General features: G+C 33.7%; 1 protein-coding gene across 1 annotated transcript; it reads right to left on the bottom strand.

Moving 5' to 3' along the window:
• Window positions 1-1597: 1597 nt before the first annotated feature.
• Window positions 1598-25912, bottom strand: LOC124372851 (persulfide dioxygenase ETHE1, mitochondrial-like). The gene is given in 7 exon segments (XM_046831261.1): window positions 1598-1714; window positions 3737-3853; window positions 10230-10412; window positions 11743-11928; window positions 21568-21631; window positions 21633-21713; window positions 25812-25912. Coding segments are annotated over 7 exon segments (729 nt in total). The 5' UTR covers window positions 25863-25912; the 3' UTR covers window positions 1598-1667.
• Between the last annotated feature and the right edge of the window lie 1988 nt (window positions 25913-27900).

The raw sequence follows: 27900 nt of genomic DNA, 5'->3' as shown, positions 1-27900 counted from the left end.
GTAGCGAGATCCCCAGCACTATAAGAGTTAAAGTTCTAAATTATTTTGTAGCATAATTAATTTCAAACTTCTTAACATTTTATACAGTGGAGTGAATAACCATTCCCTATGCTCAACGGATTCTCATATATATTCAGAACGAATAGAACATGTTCTATTCCATAATAAAACATATTGATAAATTTTCAAAATATGTAAATAATAAATTAAATCACTCTCAAATGTTGATTTGTTACGTAGCCAGACTTAAGAAAACATAGTTTAACATAACAGATAATGAATATCTTATTAATATGATACACACACGGTTAACTGATACTAAACTGGGAGTTTAGGGCAAGTTAAGCATGCTACTTCTGATAATATAATTTATACAAAGCATTCATATCTGTGAGTGATAAAAATGTAATACAGTAGTATTTTTTTTTTTGTTCACAGAAGTTCCACATGAAGTGAATAAATAGAAAAAAATTGTTATGTTAAACAAATTTAACTTGCTACAAAGTCAAGAAATAAATATGTATTAAAGTAGTGGTTATGTTTGATAACATTGTATCACAAGTTACAATGTCTAGCGATTGTATATATCATTGTATATCACAGATAGATAAAAGATTAGTTCAATGTACAGGGTTTGTCCGGAAAGTAATAGGACTGAGTCAATTAAAAAAAAATGTATTGAGCAAATCGTTACAATTCTTTAAAAACTTTCAAGATAGGCTCCTTTGCGTCGATGCAGCGCTACCAGCGCGATTTCCAAGCATTGAACGCGTCACAGAACCTATTCTCCGGAATAGCCTTGAGAGCCGCGGTACAAGCTGCTTGGATCTCCTCTGTCGTCTCAAAATGCTTGCCTTTTCAGGCGAGAAAACAAAAAAAATCTGGGGGGCACATCTGGGGCGGCTGTGGAAGAGTTGGGATGCCGGCCTTAGTCAGGTAGCTGTTCACAAGAAATGCGGTGTGAGCCGCAATTTCTGGTCGCCAGTGAGCACTTTTGGGACCATCTTCGCACACACTTTGCGCATGTTCAAATGCTCCGTCACGATTTCATGAACGACAGATTTCGGTAAATGTAACATCTGGGCAATTAAACGAATACTTAGTCGACGGTCTGAGTTCAAAACTTTGGGCACACGAGTCACATTGTCGGTGTTTGTCGAAGTCGAAGGTCTTCCAGCACGGTCCTTATCAGCGACCTCTTCCCGGCCCTCCAAAAAGGCCTGGTGCCACCGAAACACACCACTTCTTGCTAAAGCAACATCTGGGTAAGCCTGCTTGATTATATCAAATGTCTCTGTCGCAGATTTACCGAGTTTCACACTGAATCTAATTGTGTACCTCTTCTTTAACGAACGCTGCATTTTCAGCTTGCACCGCTCACAGAAACACGTCACGTGAAAATGCCTGTTCTGACTCTTCAGGTGCTCGGAGACAACTGACCAGCCGCTTGTTCGTTAGCTAGGAACGCCCTCTAACCGTATCCAGTCGTTGCGCGCAAGCTCCGAAGTACAGTCTCGGCGAAAGAAAATCAGTCCTATTACTTTCCGGACAAACCCTGTATAAGAGTACAACAAAAATATTTCCAATTCAACTAATATAGATGACCAAAACCAACAAAAATTTAATACAAAAGTTATAACAACAAATTATTAATTTTACACTTCAGCTCAATCTTGTTGAATTCCACAACATTTGTTAGCGGGAACAGCAATATCTGAAACATTCAAGAAAGAAGTTAATTTTCATAATATAACTTAGCACATTATAGCATTATTGCGTTGTTGCTTCAAATTACAAGCATGCTTGGTCAGGTAAGATGGAGGAGAAAACTTGGCAGAAGTTGTATAAATAGCATTGTGATCGCACCAGTACAAATAAGAGTTGAGGTGTGGTATACAAAAGAATCATAGAAGCTATCGTTAACCTTTTTAAACCATTTTGAGCATTGCTTCCTTTAATTTTTAATGGTTTCAATCAACTGGAAAAATCATATCCATGGCTCCAAGCAAAACTGAACTCTGCAACATATGGATTGTGTATATTATATGTATTATAGCTAAATTTATTAACAACTGAAATATGGAGTGGTATTTTTTGGGACAATTCTTCTGTATTTTCTAAAAATTTAAAAAATTAAAAATTCCTGCATCCGAATTATTAGTAAATTTGGTTTAAATAACTCAATATACAATCTTTTTAATTTTTACATATAGGATATAATATTGTGCAGAAGTAGCCAGAGGAGGTTGGATAAAGTCGGTGCAAGGGTATTCACAAAGAATTTCTGGCTGGCAATAACCTGTGCATCATCTTAGCCTATTTCAGCAAGGACCATTCTACTCTGGATTGAGACCATACAACCGTTTGACAAAACAGATTAAATGAAAACAAAATTATAATAGCTTTAAAAAGCTTTATAAAGGACCTACCTGTAGAGAAGCCAAACTACTCTGTTAGCAATTACCTAAAGTAAAATTCAGTAACAGTACCTTAATATTTTTATGATATAAATTTCAGTGAGTGTGCATTATTTTACTGTCGGATTTTAAGTGAAATAACTGTTAAAATTAAATTATCAAAGTACCTAAAATAAACTGTTAATTTAACTTTTTATTTTGAATAAAAAAGAATGTATAAAGGAATAATTCATAACATCTGTCCAATCTTAAAATTTTGGATTCTACTTTGTAGCCATACTTTACTAAAATTAATCAAAAAATATTATGACATTTTTATAACAGCATAACAGCATACATGCAAAACAAAAAATTTGTTTCTGGTTACATTTTTATATATTACCCCGATAATAATCTTTTGATATTAACATACAAAATGAACAAAATTTAAAAAAAAATCACTTAACCATTCATTACTTATTAGGCTTATCCTTGTATTCTTTCGAAGAGTTTTTCTGAAAATATAAATAACTTATAGGTATATTATTAAGGATTCAAACAAATCTATATATCGAGAGATTTATAATTTTATATGTATAGTAGCTGTAACTTGCTATACAGAAACCTATGGACTCATTCTCCGTCAATTAATGATAAAGTTGATATCTTTTATTTTATACACGTATAAAAATGTATATACTCAATGGGAGTACATACATTTATATTTAGCTATCCTTATAACCTGTAATGTGTGAATAAAGAGATTTTAAAGTTAAATCTGAAAAGGATAACATTGCAATAAATACTGCATCATTTTTGGACTGATATCATGGCAATACTCAGAAAAAAAGTGTTTTCTTCACAACAAAGCATTGTTGAATTAAGCCATCGATCTGTAAAAATTGGTTTTTCTGTGATTCAAAAAACTGCCACATCCCTACTACTCACCAGATCTAGCTCTATTGGATTATCATCCCAAAACGTTTCTAAGTAAGAGGGAAATTAGTTTAGAGATGTCATGAAGTAAATAAATGGAAGCCACGAGGAAGAGATCACTAAGCTGAAGAAACGTTGGTACATATGTACGAGATGATTACAAAAAAAGTAGAAGTAGATAATAAAACTCAAATTCTTGTCTTTAATGTAAAACCAAATTACTAATCAAACACCCATGGTAATTTAGTAAAAATGAAGGTAAGCAATGTTTTTTTTATATTTACTGATCAAAATCGTTTTATAAAATGTTTGCAAAAAAGAATAGTTACTTCTTGCCTGATATACATAATTAAGTATATATTCTAAAAAAATTAATAAAAATGTAAAAAATTATGAATACTTACCAATTTTCTTTGGATAGGGCAAATTGAGATTATTCATCAGTTTTATAAATTCTGCTTTTGGTTTTGTCAGTCGAGGATTGTATGTCTTCTCTTCAAGGACTGTACTGCACGTTTGACCTAGAGATTTTAACAATGAATCAACTACACATATGTTAACTCAATTTTTCTTCAATCAACATACTTACTTTCTGAATACTAACAGGTGTGTGTAAATTAAGAATAAATACCCAACAAGTCGACAAGATCTATTTAACACACACGAGATCTTAGGGTTTATAATCCAGAACTTATAATCGCTTACCTGTATCTTTAGTGTGCAAATCAAACTTAAATGCAAAATATGTTTGATTTCAAAGAGAAAGTTATCATAATAACTAATAACCAGATTGAATTCAGTAACTACTACAATATCATTAACATGGAGAAAGATTAGTCATATAGTTGAAATTCTTGGATAACACTCCATATTAAGTGAAATGTGCAATAATAATAGAACATCTACAGATCATTAAACAAAACTAAAAGACACAAACACAATTGTGTTTAACTACTATATTTGTAGAGATAACCCCAGCATTTTTATAGAACAAAGATACTAAGTTCCTGCTTAAATATATACATCCCCCTAAGAAATAATAAAACAAAAACTATAAAAAAAGGAAAAGTGACTTAGAGCCTTGCGTGGTTGAAGGCTTATGGCTATTTATCCAAAATATACTAAATAAAATGATAATCAAAGGAAAATGAAATCTGTACATTGAATTTTAAACTGTTAAGTTCTTGTTTGTATTTAAATTTTGTTCAAACTTTCATCAACTCCACATCTTTATTTATTTTTGGTAGTAAAATACCACTACTGCATTTTTATTAAGTTATTATTGTCTTTTTAAAATCCACTAAGCCACACTACTATCATTTTGACAATTTAGTTTTAAATCTCTGTTTCACAAAAATAACTTACTTTTGCACAGAGAACTAAATTATCTTTATTTTACTAATTCAATGACACAATTAGTATGACAAACACGTTTCAGCAATAAAAAAGTCTTTCCAAAGAACATATTTCAAAATTCCCATTGTTTTATTTAAAATGAGTTGGTGATTTATGGAGCATTGTTTGATAACATTGTTTTTACGAGCCAATAAGATAAAATCCTTTGTAGTAAACTTGTATATTGATGGGTTTTACATGAATTCTTTTAGATTCTTACTGGTGTGTTTCTAACAAATGGTATAAATCAAAATCATGGATAGTATAAACTTTTCTTCTTGTTTCTTAAGAAAGGATAGTTTATTAGAAATGTGTATGTCTCTTGTATAAAATGAATCAACCACTGAATTCAATGGATTTTTAGGTATAAAAAAATCCTAGCTAGACTTCTCAAAAGTAAACAAAATTAAATTAAAATGTATATTATACCCCAGTCAATTTGCTAATTCCTATTATAAAAAAATACACAAACATTACAAATAGCTTATGTTCGTGAATAATACTCTTTATGATTATGACTGTGTATGAAGAGTAGTCAACTGAACAGAACAGTGTAATATTTAAATATCAATTATAAAATTAATTTTTCTTAATATGCATGAGTATTTAAAAACTCTCACTAAGAATTATAGTATATTGTTCCATGGACCAAGAGAAATATGGTTATATGTAGATATATGTATATAACTAACAAAGAATGTGTGTTGCCTTAAGAAAATCCATTCTTGAGGCCCTAAATGTAACGAAAACCGAAATTATTTCCAACGTCGACGCCAAAATGGGACGTATTGAACAAACTGTTAACAAGCTGTGCGATGAAATAAAAGAACTTAATGTCAAAGTTAACAACTTGGAAGAAGAACAGTGCAAGTTGAAGGCAAGATGCGACGGGTTGGAGCATGAACGGGACCGACTGAGCGGAGAGGTACGAGACCTGCGGCTTCGAGTTTTGGATGCGGATCAATATTCTCGGAGAACCAATATCGAAATACAGGGTTTACCTCTTACACCAGCTGAAGACATCTACGAAGTTTTAAATAAAGTTTCCTCAAAACTCGGAGTGCAATTTAAGAGGGAAGACATTTCTGTGGCGCATCGATTGAGGCTGTATTAAAAAAAGCAGGTCCACCCTCCAATTATAATACAGTTCATTTCTCGAAGTGTAAGAGACGAATGGTTCGCGGCTTCAAGGAAGAACAACCTACAGTCGACAGATATCGCAGCTGCGTTACCGCCAAGCAGAATCTACATTAATGAACACCTAACGGCTGAGAAAAAAGCGCTACTGGGAAAGGCCAGGAGACTTTTACGTGAAAGGGAGCTGTATTTCACTGGTTACATCAACGGAAAAGTTCTTGTAAAGTGCCGGGAAGGTGATAACGCTAGGAGAGTGTCAACCCTTGATGATCTCGACACCTTCATTACAGAATCTCGTTAATTTTGAAGATCATTATTTTATTTTCGTAAGTAACATACTTGTATTTGATTTGTTAAAGTAAAGTAATATAGTTTTATTTTCAAGTTTCAGTACAAATATTTTTGTTATTTCTAATTTACATACATAGGTAAACAATGTTTTAATATGGTATAAAACAGCATTTAGTTAAGTTTTTCTTTATTTTGCATGTAATAATGAAGGAAAATCATTCTTTTGAGGATTATTGCCCTGAGCCCAATCAAGTTTTATGATGTATGTGTGTATGTATGTATGTAGTTGCATGCTTGCATATGCACACACGCATGCTTGTGTGTGTTTATGTGCGTGCGTACATGCGTGTGTGTGTGTGTGTGTGGTTACAAAAGAACGAACTTAAGTATAGTAATGAATATAAACTCAACAAAAATTGTAAGGGGGCTAGTTTTAATTGATAAAGTACATAATTTTAATCATACATTAAAAATAAGAATGTTATAGTTTAGCTTATGACTATGCAAGTAAAATATAGGACTCTTTTATGTTTGTTTCATAAATAAAGTTAGGAATGCATATTTTAATTTGTTTTCTTTCAATTTTTAATATTTAAGAATATTGTTAAATTTTCTTTTTACGATAAAGGGTTTCATTATGATGCTCATTTAATGTACATTGATATATGTAGAATACTCTTAAGCTAAACTTGATTTTAGTTCGTAACTCAGTTGTGTTTATATTAATTGTCATAAACACATATGTAAATACCAGATTAGAGATAATATTAAGATTAAATAATTTATTTCAAGGTTTATAATTTTTATCGTACACTAAAATAGTGATTGTATAGTAATAGTGAGCTTAGCAGAAGACTATGCGCACAAAATTTATCGATTCAGTTCTTATTCTCTTGTTATAGTGTTTAACCCTTTGAACCCCAGACCAAAATATTGATGGTGGAAAAAACGTACCAAAAATCATTTGACCTAAGAACTACCGAGAATCCCCGGAGCAGAAACAGCTGTTTTGTTTTGCATACTGTTTGTAAAAAAATTAATACTTTTGCTATTTTTTATGCTATTGTCTTGTATTACACACCAAAATGTCCAGAATGAAATTGTATACACAGAAAAAGATTAGTCTGAAGTATAAAAAAATGTTTAACAGCATTAAAATAATTTTAAAATATATGTATATAGATTTTTAAGCAAAAAAATTGATTTTAAGATTTTTTAATTAAAAAATAAGAAATATTTTTATAATGGGCACCCACATTTTATTCTTCTAAATTTAGTTTTGTGTATGTACAAAAAAAATTATATTGATATCTCTAAAAATAAACTTTTTTTGAATTTTTATATAAAAGTATGCGACTTGTAAAAACCTCTAGGCGTACAACACAAAAATCACTGACATTACCTAAATAAAATAAATTAGTAAATAAATAAATAAAAATATTTAGTATTTTAATAAAATACATATAAATATGTATTAATACTCATAAAATAAGTATTTTAAGATTTCAAATAAATATGTATTAAACGCATATACCATGGCGACGATATTACGTCGCCCGGGGATTCTCGCAACTTCATTGGCGACGATACATCGTCGCCGCGGGGATCTTCGCATATCTTCTCGGCGACGATATTTCGTCGCCTGGGGTTCAAAGGGTTTAATAATTGGATTATACGTTTTTAGAACTTTTTTGTATTGGTACTATGCCTATATAGTTCTTTTTCTTATTATAGTGGTATAACTTAAAACATAAACATGACTATTAAATTAAATTTAGTACTGTTCACTGGGCAGGTGGGCTTTGTGGGCTATGGATCCGATAGAGGGCAGCGATAATGATCTAATTGAAATTAACTCATGCATACAAATCCCAGATGTTTCACTTCTCAATAATTTTTATAGTAGCAACAATGGTCACGACAAACTAAAAATATATCACTGTAATATTAGGAGTTATTCAAAAAACATAGATGAACTGATGATTTATTTAAGCCATTTGAACTTTAATCTGGATATATTAATTATGACTGAGTGTTGGCTGAGTGATGGGTTGGAGGGGGTGAGCATTGATGGCTTTGACATTTACTTGACAGATAAGCAACGGAACCGGAATGACGGGACAATACTTTATGTAAACAAGCGATTGACTGCCACTTCCACGCAGATTACGTTGGGGGATGTGTTTGGAATTAGTTTAGATTTTATTTATTTAGGAGAACAGTTCAACATACTTGCACTTTACAGAACTTTTGATAGCAATTTACACTTATTTATAGATGAGTTAGAAAATTATTATTCGAGAACGTTTAGAAACAAAATGTGTGTATTGATAGGAGACATAAACATAGACTTGCTTAAGAACGAAGCCCTGACGGATAAATACATGAATTGTTTACTTGGGACGGGACTTGTGAAATGTGTAGACAAACCTACTAGAGTAACTGAAAAACACTCAGTCTTGTCTTGATCACATTTTTGTACGATATAGAGATATGAGTAGAGTTAGAGCAGCTGTGGTTGAGACAAGCCTCACAGATCATTACAGTACTGTTTTGACTATAACCGGACCTACTGCCACTAACAAGACACAGACTGATACAGCTACGTACGTAGACCGAATGTTACTTGCTGACAACCTGACACGCGCCCACTGGGAACCCGTACTTGAGTCCTTGGAGGTCAATACTTGTTCCACACTATTTAACGATATAGTACAGAAATCAATCGAGAATGCCACAAAGTTAAGTAATAAAATATCTACTAGATCTAAGAAACTTAAGCCTTGGATATCTGCGGGATTGATTTGTTCAATAAGAGCGAGGGATAAGCTAAGTAAAAGAATTAAAAAACAACCTTTTAATGTGTCATTAAAACATTATTACCACAACTATAGACAAACTCTAAGCACTTCATTAAACACGCTAAGAGAGAATATTATCGTTCTAAAATTACTGAAAACAGAAAAGACTCTAAAATGTTTTGGGGAATAGTAAATGAATTGGCGGGTAGGGTGCAAACCAGGGACACATTTCCAATACGAAAGTTTCTGCCGACAAATTCAAACATTACTAACGATAAAATTACTCAAGTAGCAAATGATTTCAATAATTATTTTGCGTCTGTTGGGAAAACGTTAGCCGATACAATTAACCCGGTAGGGAACCCAGTGGTGAGCGATAGCGACTATAGACTGGATGCGACATTTACATTACGTACGGTGACAGAACTGGACATAATACGGCACGTGACAAATTTACGTGGAGGCTCTGCCCCGGGTCATGATGGCGTTTCTGCACGGGTCCTCAAGGACAATTTAAGCACTTTTATGAAACCACTGCTATACTTGATCAATTTAAGTATTACCCAGGGAGTATTCCCTGATAATTTTAAGTTAGCTAAAGTGTACCCTTTGCACAAGTCAAACAGCTTTACTGATAAAAACAACTTCCGTCCGATATCCCTCTTGAGTGTCTTTGCTAAGGTACTGAAGAAGGTAGTTAAGGAACAGCTCGTACACTTTTTCCAGGTAAACAATGTACTTTCTCAGTGTCAGTAGTATGGGTTTAGAGACAACAGGAGTATTTCGGATGCATTGTTTGATTTAAAATAAAGAATTAAATAATGCAATCTCAGCTAAACAATATTGCCAAGCTAAATTTAAACGGAAAAATAACATTATTTGCCGACGACACACTTATTTTTCTGAAAGGAAATATATGGGCGGATGTGAGACGAGAAGCATTAAGTGACTTAATGTTACTGAAAAAGTGGTTTGATCAGAATGTCCTTTCCTTAAATATAACTAAAACAAAATTTATGCCAATCTCTTTGAATCCTCAATCGGATTATGTCTTAGGAAATCTGATCATACATAATTGTGGAAATCATAGTAACAGTACCTGTAATTGCGAAGCATAAATATCTTGGCTTTATTATAGATTTTGTACAGTTTGGATTGTAATATTGTACATATATTTAGGAAATAAATCAATTCATTCATTCATCATATAAAATATATCATATACATAAGTGCAAGATACCACAAGTTCAACAAACACTGGTTGTACACTTACCTTTGTAGTCATGAGCAGGATAAATTTTGAAGTTGTCAGGAAGGGTAAATATCTGAGTATGTACAGAGTTGTAAAGAGTTGCTGCATCACCCTCTTGGAAGTCTGTGCGGCCACAGCCTCGTATCAGCAGAGTATCTCCGGTGAACACCAGACCTTGACTTTCACACACATACGTGACACATCCTATTGACATAACACATGTATACTCATATATATTGTATGCATTGCAAACCATACGCAAGAGAGATTGTTATCCATCTAAAAAAATTTAACAATCTCTTTGCAACCAACAAATCAATGTAACAACTAAAATAAAAAAAAAATTTAGAATTCAATTTTAAAAATTAGCCGTCATTAAAAAGAAAAATGGATGAGTTGAATGCTGGAGCTGAGTACATAAAAAACTAAAGAGACAGACATTTGAGGTAAGAGTCAACTGTGGGTGGAGGAAGAACCCCCTCACAGCTCTGTGCCAGATTGATAAACTAACAGTATTAACCCATTGCGGATCGTATTGTTTTAGCGTGCGCGGGCACCAGCGACCACGAATTAATTTACGGTCAGCGGCCACACGAACAGCAATGGTGCACCACATCATATCGCTCGCTATTGTATACTAGAAAGTTCAGCTGTGAAGGTATTCGTTCAGATGGAACATGGGCCTACTGGGGTATCCGTGGTGTAGGAACGATAACAAGCGAGCAAGGTTCCGGAGTGGCAGAGATGATGTCTGAATCATAGTCTAAATAAAGCGGCTCGGACGAAGCGATTACAACATCCGGGCCATTGTCTAGACAAAACCCACCAACATGTACGTCTGCGTTAGTTCTGTGTCATTAACCTCAAAAGTATTATAATTTACAACTGAGGAAAACACCCAATCAGCAGCGCTAAAAAGCAGAGAGTAAACTCATATGAATAATTTTTCAACTTCGACATACAATTGCGATCTGTAGGATATTTATAAAACTTTTGAAAACTCTAAACATAGACCGTTGTTAAGCACTCTTAGTTGACAAGTGAAGACTATCGCCCGATCTATCAGACATTAATAGAACTATTTGGAGAGAAACTTAAAAGCAGATCACTTTTGCGACCAGAGCTCGTCATCAGTTAGGCCCGGCCGCTGCGTGACGAGCCCAGCTCGTCAGTGATCTGCAATGGGTTAATCTAACCTTGGAAATGCAAACGTTTTGTCAACTTGACACATAAAAAACTACACTGCAAACTATTACTTCCAAAACTCTTAATGTAAAAATAATTCATTATGGTGCAGTAGGTAGTAACACGGATTACGTGAACAAATTACGCAAAGCCTGACTGAGCGCTGTTGTGACTACCATTGTCACCGGATCTTGCATTATATCCAGCTCCGGTTCTGACAAAACACGATTGCCACCGATTCATCAAAATCCACTACTTTCATCGTGTACTCTGTGCAATAGATCATGAGACTGGATGTCCATGAACATTCCACTACAATAATGATAAAGACTAAGTATTATATGCCTACCGCTGGTATGGCCAGGAGTACTTCGAACTGATAGGCAATGGCTGCCGAATTGCACATTATCACAGGGGTCCACATACACATCTGCCATGGCACCACTGCAGCGGGAAATGAGACTTTTACAGCCTGGTAGCATCTTCTTGAGTACTCCAGTACCAGTGATATGATCTGCATGCATGTGAGTATTCACTGTAACGTGACGTCAAAGCGCATTAATATCACTAGTTACTAGAATGTTTCGTGAATATTCGGGCAGGAAAATTAAGTTCGTTATAATGTAACAAAATAAGGTACAATTGTCATTTTTTTATTTTATCATTTGATTTTTACATTTTAATCATTTAAATTGTTGTTAGACCACGGCATTATATATAAACATCTAATAAAAAATCACAGGAAGAAAGAGCATGATATAGTTCTAGATAATACCAGCAGAGCAATCCAGGAAATCATTTCCAAAAACAGTATTCTTAAACGGAGATTGGAAATTCAAGGGTGGATTAAACATCCGGGAGGTTAAAAAGAGCCCTACTCACAAAATTTAGAAATTTGTTTGTTTACAATCATTTCCAAAAACAGTATTCTTAAATGGAGATTGGAAATTCAAGGGTGGATTAAACATCCGGGAGGTTAAAAAGAGCCCTACTCACAAAATTTAGAAATTTGTTTGTTTACAATCATTTCCAAAAACAGTATTCTTAAATGGAGATTGGAAATTCAAGGGTGGATTAAACATCTGGGAGGTTTAAAAAGAGCCCTACTCACAAAATTTAGAAATTTGTTTGTTTACAAGTGAATTTCTCAAGCTAATTATAATTTTTTAATTTGCTTATTCACTAAAATTTGATTGTGCATGCAATTTTTTATTCATGCATGCAAACATTTAAACTTTTCAAAATATTCAAGACTTGTGTTCTTAGCATAGTAGTTAAATAATGATATTAAGGGACTCTAAAATACAAAACCAACCATTAAATTGAGCTTTTTAATTAAATCTTTTGTATTTTAAAATGTAAACCAATAACATTTGTTTGTAACATTATATTATTTGGTAAGTGAGGTAGTTGTGATTGATTTTTTCATATTTCTATAATTATATTTTTGTTGATCATTTGCTCACAAGTTTCTTTTTTTAATCCACTTGTTCCTAGTTCTTAACACATCTACTGTGATAACTCTTTATTACAGCTTTTGTAGTGTAATTATTAATTAATTTATTACCCTTTAAGGATTCTATGTTATAATATGTTGCTTTTGCCCTATTAATTTTAATAGCTTTCCAATAAAACAAAAAAATTACAGTCGTTTTAAGCCTATATGCAAAATATGATGAAATTATGACACTTTATTCGTTGTGCACCATCTCACGATTTGTCAAGTGTTTGGAGTTATAAAGAAAGTTCAATATTAATATAATTAAATCGATAAACATTAATGTAGTATAAGTTCTATATAATTTCTATGTTTTGCAGATATGTTCGGATATAAAACGACTCATTAAATCATAATAGATAATAGAAATCAGAACCGTTCCGAACTTAGGTCGCCAACAGCCGCATGTTCAGAGTTTGTCGGAACTGCTCCCACTCTTTCTCTCCGCGACTTGCGATCACACCATCCAGGTGACGCATGAGGAGCTCGTCCCATTATTGAAGAGAATAAGAGACAATACTGATATAGTATGAGGTGAAACTACAGTAATCAGTACAATCTCATTTATTCAGATTTAGCTTATAACAGTCATGACACCATGCTACAGGTGACTTGAAACCTGTACTAACAACATCACTGTTGAATATTTTTGATAGCAGTGTGAATATATATTTCGCTTGGGTGCCCCAAAATCTTTGTAGAGAGGAGCAAGCAGTAACATGGAGGGGGAGAGGAGGGAGTATATAAACCCTGTGAAATGAAACACATGAGGAGCTTAAACTTGTATATATGGCAATATTTAATTACATTGTCTATAGGTCAAATTTGCCCACCAATTATCTTTCCTCTGATGAGTTACACACTAACTTCATTAGATTCTGAAAAAGTTAAGATATTTATTATAACTTATAATAACTAAACTAAGTGACCTAACCTGCGTACAGGAGTTGGAGTGGCTGTGATGTGTAAGTCCATTTTTTTGTTGCACTTCCAAGATATATAAGCTAAGAAAATCCATTGGTACGGCTTTCAGTGTTTATATTTCAGAATATCATTGGTTTTTTTTTAATAGAATAAGTTCATTTTAGAACATGGTCATTTTCAACGGAAAAAGGTCTATGAGTTGGTAGCACACAACAGAATTCGACCAGAGACTTACAGAAAATAAGAAAGGGTATCTTAAAAGTAGAAATTTAAAGCTAAGTGCCAGTAACAATTTATTGTTTCCCAGATTACATAAACAATAATGATAACCCCTCTATTTTCTGTGGTAAACAGACTTGGAGACAACAAACACCCTTTATTGTTTCTTACAAAATTTCTGTGTACAAACGTCAGACAAAGTTCTCCGATAAAGTCATTTACAATTTTGTTCCGGATCCAGGTATTTGCTTTTCTCAAAGTACTGAAAAATAACATTTTAAAATACTGTTATTTTAAACTGTTAATACACATTATTTTAGTGGATACTGTAATTAATTTTGTGCATAATGCTGTTACAATCGAAATTGCAACATGATAATTTTTAAATAGAGTACACCTTTTCAAAACAGCAAAAAGGTTTAAGATTTGAAAAAATAACATTATCCATGAGCTTCATTTAAAATATTAAATCACTAGCTAATACGTCTTTAAGAAATAGTTTAAAAACTTGATCAACACAAGCTATACCTCAAGCGTTAGTGAACTACACTGCCATCCTTCTGCAATTTTATAAACAAATTGTTGCAGTTCTAATTACATCTGCTAATTGTCAGAAGCATGTTTTGTGAGTAAAAAGTAGGGCATTAGTGAAAATTATGTTCGGACTGCATATTTTGGCTACTTTGGTCAATTGTGAGATATGGATTAATACCGTGGGGAAATATTGCTAGAGTTCAGGAAATACTGGTGCTTCAAAAGAAAACTGTTAGAATTGTTGGTAAAGCTGAATATCTCGATCATTGTAAACCTGTTTCCATTAACCAAGGAATTCTTAAAATAGGTTATTTGTATTTGTTTGATTTATCTGTTTACATTTTAAATAATAAGGACTTAATAAACCGTACACAAACACATAATTACAACACAAGAAACAGAAAATAACATTTTAATTGACTATTGTCGACTGGGCCCATCTTTGAATAGTCATGTTGTAATTGGCTTAAAAGTGCATAGCAAATTAAAACATCTGATTGAAAAATACCCTCTTAAAGTCTATAAAAATAAACTTTATGAATGGCTGTTACAAAACCCCTTCTATTATATTGAGGAGTTTCTTCTATTAACAAAATAGACTTTTAATGATTGTTCAAAATAAACTCATGGTATAATCAGTGTTATTCTCAACTACACAATTAATGTCTTATATTATGATATACATAATCTTTTTATATTATACTTATTAAGGGGGCTGGCCCAGTATCGCAATCACTTTTGCATGGTTTTGGAAAACAATTTTGTACTCAGTCAAATATTGCCCAATTTGTTTGAAACTTTCAGGTTAAGTCAAAATAGACTTTTTATACACACTTAAGAAAAAACAAAATTGTAAATATAAAATTTATTATTTTTTTAATTTTTGTTTTTTTTTTGCAAAAAAAATCTTTAGTCTAATGGTTTTAACATGATAAATAATTTACCTTATGAGATAATTTCACAAAATAAAATGTATCTTGTTCCTAGGCAATAGTTTCTTGGCCTGAATTAAAAATATATCAAAAAATGTACAAATAAAACAAATTACTGAATTTTAAAGTAGTTTTACCAAAAAAAATTGAGTTTTTTAGAAGGTAATAGGCTTGGAATATAAGAAATACTTTACTCACCATTTTAATTTTAGTTCAAGCCATTACACAGCTAAAATGAAGATCTGGTGAAAATTTGGTGAAGATTGCTCCAATACTTTTGGAGTTATGATGTAAATAATAGGAAAAAAACAATGTTTCTGGAAATCGCAAACAAACATATTTTATTGATAAATTTACTAAAATGGTACTCTAAAATCCTCCAGCAGCATAAGAAACACCTTCCTTTTCCTTGTCTTGACTTTCCTTTTCTATTCTAAGCCTTCTCCTTGCTCTCCTTTTCTTCCAGACTTGCCAACATAGTTCTTTTTATTTGCGTCGCGCACTCGTCGAACGTCAAAAGTCTCCATGCAGCTGTTGAAGTGTTTTTCCGGGTTTGATTTTCAAGTGGTCTAGCACTTTTGACTTTGCATTATTCCCTTCATTAAATATCAGGGAAGCTTCATGAGCAGCTATTTCCACAATATCCCTTCCTGCAAAATCCTTTTTTAGGACACAGTGACCACAAAATAACTGTTGAAACTTTCGTTGGAGTTCTGTGTTTTTCCCATAAGACATCTTTGGAGGACGTTTGGCATTGTTAGGTCTACAAATATTGGTTTTATCTCCAGCATGATGGCTTTGGGGATAGTGTTTTTATGTTTAAAAGTCCCAAGACTGTTTGAAGCAACTGCTTGTTGGTAACGGCACCAAGATTCTGGACCTTCTGGACAAAAATGATGGAGCTGCTGCTCATCGGTACTTGCTTTATGGTTCCAGATGGCCCATACTGCCTTTTGCATGTTTATGAGATCATTTTTATTATTTCTAATTGCATTTCCATAATAAATACAAAGTTGGTTGATAATAGGTTCTGATAGCCTATTTTTACCACTTATTTTTTTTTCCATCGCTAAGTACTTTTTCCTTTGTTCTTGGTTTTGAATTTCATAAGTCTACTGTACATACGTTTTTTGGACATGGCCAACACACTCTTCTTTCACAATACTCACACCAGATCCATATGGTTCCATTTCACTTATTTTAGTAAAAGTGGATGTGTCCCCATCACCAATATATTTTGTATACCGTACACCGTGTAATTTCTCGGACCGATTGAAAATATTCTTCATTCCTTCCACTTCCATGCTACCTGCAGAGCCAGAATGGTTTCTTTTGCACTTTCCACTTTTCTTATGCTCTTCAAGCCAATTCTCATAAGCCACACCTGACTTGGGTCCTTTTACAGACCTACATCCATGGCAGAAAGACAACAGAACTTCGACATCAAGAATCTTTTGAGTTTGAGCTTCGATTGCTGTACACACTCCGTGTAAGGATGTATGCCCTCTTCGCATCCAGGTTCCATCTCCTGAGATAGTAATATCAGTATTCGGATCTGTTTCTGTTTTTTTTTTTTTACTTCTTCCTTTGAGGCCTGAATCATACTTTGTTTTTGCAGCTTCCTTAGTTGCAAGCAAAATCTGTTTGTTGATGAAGTTGTAGGTATTTTTAGAAAGGGCCCGGCATATTCATTACCCCACAAAATTTTTTTAAACTGTTTAGGCCTTGTCCAATTGATCTCATGCCATAAACTGCCCTCCTGTTGACTTCATAGGTGTTCTTTGTATTTTCAACTAGCCTACTTGTATGAAATGAACCCGTAGATTTCGGATCACAAGATTTGCAGCGCATTACAACTTTGGAGCCCTAGTCCTATAACATTACATTCTAAAATATCAAACATCTCCATGGCAGATCTTGCACACTAAACAAGATTTAATTCCTTCAGACAAACTCTCTATGTCAATAAATCTATAGCCAACAAGATTTTTTGTGATCTTTAGGGGACTGATTCAGGCTAGGCCTAGATGAAGTGGGGATGTTTTAACCTTTATCTTCTTGCTAGACGTACTTTTAATACTTTTCCTTCACATCAGTGTACTTGTTTCCATGAAACCTCCGCTTCTTGCTTCTGTACAACACCCTTTTTTTTACTCATTATAAAAATCACACTGTAATCACACATGAAACTATTTCACTCCACAAACTACAGTAATAATCACCGAAAGCCAAGAACAAAACAATAACAATAAGTAAGTATGCCAGCTGTCTGCTGTAGTTTTGGTACTGTATATCTTGTGTCAGTTTGAACATAGAGTTTTTCCTATCATTCAATAAAACCATAGAGGAACAAAACTCGAAGTATTAGTAAGGGAGTACTATAAATGTGCCTACATATGAATGACTAGAAAATAGAATCAAAACAAAGTCTTGTCTGACATAACGTTTACACTTTTACCTGTAACTCAGCAAAAAAAAATCGTATGCCCATGATATTTACAATCAAATTAATTGTAAATAAACAAAGAAAAAATTAAAAAATATAAAAAATTTTTTTTTTTACTGGGCCAACAGCCCCCCCCCCCTTAAATATTATTTATGGTGACAATATTGTTTAGATAATGTAGCTGAATTAGACTTTGTCAATGCATGTAACATGTTTTACAACAAATAAACAAATTTATTATTATTATTATATATATTTTACAACACTAAATAAGAACCAATTTTTTATTTCATCTACAAGAAATTAACTATAGAGAAAACAAATAAATAAGAAATAAAAATAGTTTACTTTTTTGTAAAATCCTCAGAAAGCCTCTATAGGTTTAGCTTTTGCACATAGCTTCCGGTAAAAACAATAGACTTTTAACAGCCACCATTTCCACTGATGATGACTGTCACTCAAAATCCATCAAGCAGTCTGACTGTGCTGTTGCATTAGATTGAGTCATTACATTTCCCAGTTCCTCATAATGAGAATCGTTTTCACTGTCCTCTGTTACCCTTCAAGAATGTACTGCTGATAACAATTTCTAAGTCAGCCACCGCACTATACTAAAGCTCTTGTTGGTCTGAAGCCAATCATTTACATCTTCTAAATTTACAACTATTAACCTCTTGTAAGCCAACTACAACATTGTTAGTTTATTATAATACTGTATACATTATTTGAACCACTGAACATATATTAAAGCTTCTGAAACGAGAACGAGCAACAGCTCACATAGAACAAGCTGATAACAAGCCCAAAGCACTATGGCAAGTAATAAATAACGAAAGAAAGGCAAAATCAAACACAACCATTGAATGGAAGCTACAAACAGGCAATGAAACCATACAAGACCCAGCAGACATAGCAAATTGCTTCAACAACTTTTTTGCCACAATTGCAGACAGAACACTACAAGCCAGTAATATCAGCCTAAACTCCTCACAACAAGACGAACCAGCACCAGCAGCAAATTTTGAATTTAAATTTCAACCTGTGACGCATTCTGATATAAAAAAAAGCCATAAACTCACTCAAACCAAAAACTTCTTCAGGCATTGACGAGATATCAGCAAAACTAACCAAGATCTGCAAAGAAGAGATAACAATCCCCCTGACAGATATCACAAATAAATCACTCCAACAAGGAATTTTCCCTGATCTACTGAAAACAGCAAAAGTGTATCCAAAATACAAAAACGGCGAAAACACCAGCACAGGTAGCTATAGGCCAATCTCCCTCATCTCAACTTTCTCAAAAATAATAGAAAAAGTAGTTCTGGAAAAACTTCTCCTTCACCTACAGCAAAACCAATTTGCTCACAAGCCAACAGCATGGATTCCTAAAAGGAAGGTCAACTGCCACTGCCCTGATACAATTCACAGAACATATAATTGACGAACTAGAAGAGGGAAACAAAGTAACAAGCCTATTCCTAGACTTTAGCAAGGCTTTTGACTGTCTCAATCATAACAGACTACTTTCCAAATTAAGAGCTCTAGGTGTGACAGGGACAACGGAAAAATGGTTTCACAGCTACTTACATGACAGGAGGCAGCTTGTCGAGATACAGTACACAAATAACAACATCAAACAGAAGATGAAATCAGAACTCATCAGTGTACATAGAGGAGTTCCGCAAGGCTCTGTCCTGGGCCCCATACTGTACCTTCTATTGACAAATGACCTCCCAAGCTGGCTACAAGACTCCTGCCATACAGTAATGTACGCCGACGATACAGCCATCACACTGGCACATAGATCACTTGAAACACTCACCAGAAACACCAACACCGCCCTCAACATTACCAAACAGTACTGCACAACAAACGAACTGGTTCTTAATGAAAAGAAAACAGTCCCAGCTAACCTTTACTACCAGAAACAAAAACAACACTAACATAACACTACCAGATATAGAGTCAAAAAACAGCACAAAGTACCTTGGAATAACAATAGATTCTTCCCTGTCCTGGACAGCGCACATAGACGGCCTCTGCAAAAAGCTCTCATCATGCACTTATGTCATTAGGAGACTAAAACAAATAAGTGGCTTGGAAGCAGCAAAAACAGCATACTTTGCCTTATTTGAATCACATATGAGGTATGGTATTGCAACCTGGGGAGGTACAAGTAATACCAATCTAGAGAGGATTCTGGTACAACAAAAAAAGAGCAATCAGATGCCTTGCAAATATCGCCCCACGAGAAAGCTGTCGAGACGCTTTTAAAGAGCTAAAGATCCTCACAGTAGTATCACTTCACATTCAAGAAGTGATTCTACATGCTGTTAATACAGCACAACTCAGGCATAGAGACATGCACCAGCACAATACTTGTCATGCTGCAGACTTCGCACTACCAACTCACCATCTCAGCCTGTTTGGAAGGAAATCCTCATACAAGGGAGCAGCATATTTCAACCGCCTACCAGACCATCTCAAACAAGAACCAATCAAGACACTCAAGAGAAAGCTAAATCTATGGCTACAAGACAACCCCTACTATACAGAAAAGGAATTTTGTGACAATTAAAACATGTTTATTTTTATGAATCTAATGACCACTGACTCGATGTACTGTTCTCAAAGAATATGTCATTAAAGTATATTGTCTATTGTCTATTGTCTATATATTAACAAAAAAACAAATTACACTGAAAACTCAGCATTGTTTATTCGTGAAAAAACCAGACTTCCCCAATTCTGCAAAACCTACCTAGATAACCCGAGATAAATAACGTTGTACTACACATGTATGGAGACTATCTTGAATAATTTGAATCTAACTAAAACCCAAGAACTTACTTTTCAGGCACGTAACCAATGTCTCTTTTTAACTCTCTTGAGTACATACGAATGCTTAGGTAAAACTTTGTTCTGAGAATATTTAATTAATATTTTTTCTGTGTGCTATAAGGATTATCAAGGCAAAAAAAATAACTATTATAAAAATTCATACAGTTTTTCCAAGAAATATTTCTTGGTAAGACCCTATGGTCCAAGAATAATCTAAATTTGTATTTTCAATCTACAACTTTCAATAGTTAACACTTCCTGCTCAAATAGCAGAATTCCAGTAAGCACAAAAAATGCTTGAGCTTTTAAGTTGGGCTGCATCCGTACTAATTATTTGATTGCTATCAGACAAACATACTTCCCTACTTATTAGTGTTGATTTTTGAAAGTATGATGCAACCTCTTTATTGTTTAACCATTTTAAGATAGTTTCACTGCTAAATAAAACTTAGAAACTGAAATTATTGTTGTCTTTAATGGCTCTGTAAACACCTGCCAGCCCAAAATTGTCTGTTTAAAACTAAAATATTTGTTTTAATCAGTATACATTTCTTCTGTAGATGTAAAAAAATCCCAAATTGATAAAAAACCTGTCCAGAAATTAGGAGTATGTTTTCAGCATATATACAAATGAAATATGCAGTTTTAACTCACAACCAAACTCTACTGACAAGAAAATAAACCTGGATAATTGGAGTCAAAATTATTTAAGTTTTACATGTACTTTTCTTTTGAAACCTATAAAATCTAATAAAATATCCTACTATGCCTACTTACTTGCATATTTGAGGCTGAAACCAAGTTCATTTATCAATTTTGCATCTCTCTCTGCATGTTCCAATCACTGGGTCAATTAAAACAGCTATTTTTGATGTGACATCAGCCAGCAGATACGTGTAAGTACTACTCTCGGTGTCAAACAGCTGGAACAGATACATTTGAAATAGATAGTGGAAACAAAATTTGTCCCACAATATTAAGGCTATATAAATAATTACACTTTTACCTAATACTAAAACCAGTCCCATAGGGTGATTTACATATTACCCAATAACTGAAAAAACATTGACGTATTGTGAATGAATGAACGTTCTTACATCTTAAGATGCAGCTATGTTGGAAAGACAAATGATATAGTCAGTAAAGTGTAATAGAATAGTAATAAATAATAAACATTCTTACTGCTACCTAATATAACATAATACTTTATGAAATTTTAAAGTGAAAATGTTATTAATAATAAAACATACACATAAAATAAGTATAATAATTTTTAACAATATTTTTCGATTTTACATTTATAAAGTGAAAGCATAACAAAAGGAACCCATCTTATTTCAAAATCGTGGCAACAAGGCAAACCAATTGATTTATTTAGGATTTTAATGAATGTTCAACTAAATTGTGAACGTGTAGATGTAAGGTATTGAATTTGATTGCCTTAGATATTGCAGGACGGCATGTTTACGGTAGCTGAATGACAAAAATCGTAAGGACTGAGCATTAGCTTGACTCTAAAAACCATTTGCTTTGTGGCCACAATTTAGTGGCAGTGAGTTCGTGATTATAAACAAGTGGAATCACAAAGCAATACACGAGACACTAAATGCAATTTTTGTTAAAGAAAATCATCAAGGGCACATCACATCCATTTCTCATGAGAGGTATACGATACCGATTAGTTATATAAATACTGATATAATTCCTACACTGGACCGAGAAAAATAGTATGATATTGCGAACAAATGATATGAAATATGATATTTGGAACCAAGAACATGTACTTTACTGTATAATTTATCATCTTTATGTATGGATGACAACTGTCAAATGTAAGTATTGAAATATGTAAGTATTATTGTTGTTGATTTTAGTTTTTAATTATCAATAACTATATATCCATACAATTAATAAAACAGTACCTTCGGTGCTGCTGAAGCCCGCGCTGATGTCGACGAAAGAAAAACATCCCTCGAGATAGTACCTATCAATAAAATATCAAATTCTAGAGGGCTGATCAGAAATATAAATTGAATTGTAATGGAAAGGCAATTATTTACCGTGTAAATCATGTGATGCCGCGTGGCCTGCCGTAATCGGGATTCTCGAGAAAGATAAGATAACAGCGACAGACAATACCGATCACAATACCTGGAAATGCTTGTAAGTTTGTAATTTTGTAATTAAAGAGTTGTTTTTTTTCGTTCTACTCATGTTTGTTTCTATAAATTTATATTTTTGTGTTCGTCATACTGGTGTGGTCCGGTATAATCCCAAAGTACCGGGTAGACTTTAATAAGCTGGCCTACACTCATTATTCGATTGCTATTATCGAATGGTTCGACTGTTTTTTATCCAAAGGAATAATTCAATATTAGGCTACAATTTATTTAACTTAGCTTATGATATCAACTTATTAGTTTATAGTAACTTCAATGTAAACAATAAACAACTACAATGGTGATAGATATGAGGAAAATATATGAAATATTTTTCACAAATGATGAGATTTAGTTTGGGTAGAGGGTACGATAAGTGTAACTGGTTTTTTATATAGAGAATGTAAGTCTTCGATACCTAATATTCGCCCATCTCAAATCCTAGACTATCAATCGATAAAAAAAGTATCTATAGTCCTCAAATAACAATCCATATGTTTTTAAATTAAAATATGAATTTAATATTTACAGTGATCAAACAAATTATTATAACAAAAATTAGGAAAACTGAAGACGACCATATTTGCTCCTTTCACAGTTACAGTTTGTTTCTTTCCCACAAATTTCACATAATGGGTTTTCGGTACGAGTCTAACATGTTGAACCCACAAAAAACAATATATTTTATTTATGTCTTATCATCTTTCAAAGCAATATCTTGTAGTTTTTCTAAAATTGACTGCCATTTTTTAATAATTAAAATTAGCTTACTTATGTAAAATTGAAATGTGTATTATTTTATTTATTTATTTATTTTTATTATTTATTATTGTGTATTATTATGTGTATTATTTTAAAGTGTTTAACTTATAGCTGTTTGATATAGACTACTTAAGTTAATAATCCAAAATGGTAATTATCATAATTAACGGCCGGGGCGGAAAAATACGAGTTTTGCGTTAAAAACTTATTGGAATCGTCATATAGAACAAAAAAGTATAAGGTTTTGATGGGGTGGAAATGAGAAATAACGAAGTTCTAGAAAATGAAAAATTAAATAACTTTTCAGTAATATCTCCATGTTCTACATCCACGTCTAGCGTCACGTGATCTTTTGGTGGCGAATGATTGAACCTCGTGATGACGTCACCGGTTGCGCCGCCAATCTTTGCAAACGTAACATGAAAAATAATACAGAAATGAGCAGAATTTTTATAAAAATAAATGTTTTTCTTAATTTCTAGAAAAAAATTAATTACGAGTGCCTCCGGCCATCAGTGCGGGGCTTCGGCGGCTGCCCCGCGCTGATGTCAATAAAAGAAAAACATCCCTCGAGATAGTACCTATCAGTAAAATATAAAATACTAGAGGGGCTGATCAAAAATATAAATTGAAATGTAATGCAAAGGCAATTATGTAAAGTTAAAAAACTAAAATAAAATCATGAAAAACTCAAATATATAGATGGATCAGAGAACGCATACCATTAGTGTGTTGGCGGATACAGCTGAGCAGCAGCAACAAAAAAGTCCGTCTATCACAACGAAACGACAAAGTCTCCCGGTTTAAAAAACACCACTCCGACTCGAGCCGCACGACGAACACATACACTCATTTTAAAAAAATTCCATGTTCAATTAAAAAAGAGATAATTTCGTTTTGGTTAAAACGTAAACTCTTTTACGTGCCCTACGAAACACTCCGACACACACAATTCACTAGGGTTTGGTTGAACTAGTGGATGGTTGATTTCATCATTGTAAACCGCACTCACTCAATCCGACCTACTGAACACGATATCTTGTGTAGAACTGACCCATGCCCCGGAGAACTCAGATAACAGGTACGTTATCAGGCTGCTATCAGTCCCGGCCGCAGATAATATTCAAGTAAACAAATTATCCAGACACAGCACACAAACTGAACATTAAAACATTAGGAACTTAACCACTTATCAATATACCCCCTAAAATCATGTTATTTGTCATTTGCACCCCATAGTTACTATGTATATTTTTTGTTCAGGAGGGTGAGCAGAATACGTTGGTAACGTCAAATTCGTGATTATGCCGCCCCGGCGTTTAATCTTTACTGGTACGTCCAAAATAAATTAATCAGTATCGACTGATTATATTGATGGTTATGATTAAGTAATATAGTTTGCCAAATTTTCGATATAAAAAACCCGGGTTCCGCTTATCATACCCTACCCCCATTTGTTTAAAATGGCTTCAACATGTGGGTTCATTGGCTCCTGGTAACACATGGGGAGAGAATTCTTTCCTCCATTTCACAAAAGTGGTTACTCATTGATATCAAGCTGGGCAAGTCATAAATATTGTTTCTTTGATATCAAAGTCCAGACCATAGTTGGTTTTGTTAAGTTATTGTTTAATTTTTAGGGTAGGGTACGATGTGCAGACCCAGTTTTATATATTGAAATTGGCAAATGATATTACTCAATTATAACCGATTGAGTACAATAATTTTATATCATCGTAACTTTTTTAATTTTTAATAAGTAACATTTTATTATTAAAAATGGCTTAGAAATTGTTACAAGTAATTTCAGATGGTTTTTGGTAAAATGGCCAAAGTAAACATTGTCCATAATTTGTAATAATACAAAATTGAGATAACATTTTTACCACTGAAATTATATTATTTGAGTTTACAAATAAATATAATATTATACTAGGCCTATTTCTTTATAAAAAACTCACAAATTTATCCATGCATTTTTATAATACTCTATAGAACTGTGAACAAATAAACAAAACGCCTTGGCGTAACCAATAGTTTCAAAAACTATCTGTAACTCACATACAATAACTAACACTCATTTTAATTCAAAAAACAAACCTGGCGAAAAAAGAAGTCTGGTGAAAGAGAAGCTTGCTCGCCAGTGTTCATTTTCTTTTGTTTGCAACTAGAATAGTTTTTAACAATATAACTTTGATGAAATTGTTTGCACCCACCGGAAGCACTCCAATTTGATTCAACAAACTGCATGATACTCCTCTTGCTGGCGAAACAAAGTTGCGTAAAAATTATTATACTAGCCCATTCCTATTTAGACAAAAACAACGTACACTGAAGAGTCAGTGGGCTTGTCGTACATACTTAAACTGTATTGTTATCACTATAAATATAAAACAGAAACACTTATCTTCCTTTCTCATTTTGCACCAACTATCCTGATAAACGAACAAAACAATAATAACAATTTTAACAGCGATAAAAAAGACAATTTTTCTAAACCTAATGGCCTTCAATTCCAATTCGATAAGCCAAGCTGATAATAAAAACAGCTGATTCAATTGTAATTCAGCTGATGGCTAGTTGAAATAACATTTGATTTCTTTGTTCGTAAGTTTTAGACAACTCCTTTTGTTGGAGTAGTCCTTGATTATTACTACTTACTGTTGTTCAATTTTCTTCTACGTTTACCCAAAACCACTACATTTTGTGTTCAAACAAGGGTAAAAAATTGTTGGTAATGAACTTCGACTATTTTTCTTAATATGCACTGTGCTTGCGACCAGTAATGAAAAGACTACTACAGCTACCCCCATCAGGGCCATGCTGGAGGGTTCTGCTGATCCATCACACCTAAAGACAGAGAAATCTGTTACCTCAAGCTTAGCATCATCGATAGGAAAAAGAGAGATACTACATGATCTCTTAAGAGCAAGTTATTATAGATTTATGGAACTTACTTCTTAGTCCATTAACATTTTGGGGATTCAAATGACAAACCGTTAACATTTCTTAGTTTTTAGACCTTAGCTACAAGTGTCCCATTCTTATAAACGAATGACACTTTCCTTCTCGCCCATTTTTGAACGTTCATCAAGTTTTCAGTTTGGAAATTATTGAGATATACCTGTCCCTTTGGTGTCCGATATCTTGAGAAGGGAAAAAGTCTTTAATAAATAGCTGAGCATCGCATTCTTTTTTCAATTATAAGTCTGAGAGGGTTAAATTTATTCATTTCAGGCTTTTCAAATCTGAAAAGTTTAACATTTCCCTCAGTCGTTATATCCTGACAGATGAAACTGATAACCGTTTTAATTCCTTCAATGCGACACCAGTCATGTGTCGAGTTTAGGACAGCCGGGATAGTATCCTGCGAGGTCAGCCGCAGTCAATGTGTTGAACTATGATACATCTTTAGCTACAGTATACGTTGTTAACTCATTCACTGTGACACCAGTCATGTATCGAGCTTAGGACAGCCGGGGTAGCATTGGTTACTGTCTACCGCAGTCAATGTGATCCAATCATCCTTAGCTAAGGTGTTTGAGGCCCTCGTTCTTGAACAACTCCAATTCTACGTAAAACCCTTTATACACGAAAGTCAACATAGTTTTCCTTCCTGGTCGCTCCACGATATCAAATTTCCTGCTGTTCCAGGAATTTGTGATGTCCTCCTTCGTCAGTGCATGTCAAGTTGACTGCATATACTTGGATTACTCTAAGGCGTTCGATAGGGTTCATCACGACCTACTGATTGCAAAACTTGAGGGTTATGGCGTTGGTGGTAAACTTCTGGATTGGCTTCGGAGCTACCTTATGGACCGTTCTAGTTGTGAAGTGTAGTGGATCCATCTCGGCACCCTTCCCGGTATTATCTGGGGTCCCTCAGGGATCTCACCTTGGACCCTTGTTGTTCATCTTGTTTATCAACGACATCTTCAGAGTGATCTCAGCTTCCTTTCTTTTGTTTGCCGATGAGATGAAGATTTATGCTAGAATCCTCTCTTCGGATGACCAGGAGAATCTACAGAAACCCCTTTCTAGCAGTGGTGTGAGGCAAATTCTATGGACCTAAATATCTCCAAGTCCCAAGTTATCTTGTTCTCTCGCGCTACGTTAACCTTCGACTTTAACTACCATATTGGTGGTGTGCCCCTTAAACAGAGTTGATCGTCTGAGAGACCTTGGGTTA

This window comes from Homalodisca vitripennis, unplaced genomic scaffold (assembly GCF_021130785.1).
Source record: "Homalodisca vitripennis isolate AUS2020 unplaced genomic scaffold, UT_GWSS_2.1 ScUCBcl_4106;HRSCAF=10062, whole genome shotgun sequence".
NCBI classification, from domain to species: domain Eukaryota; kingdom Metazoa; phylum Arthropoda; class Insecta; order Hemiptera; family Cicadellidae; genus Homalodisca; species Homalodisca vitripennis.
Note: the sequence above shows the minus strand (reverse complement) of the source record. Positions and strands in the feature narration are given on the sequence as shown.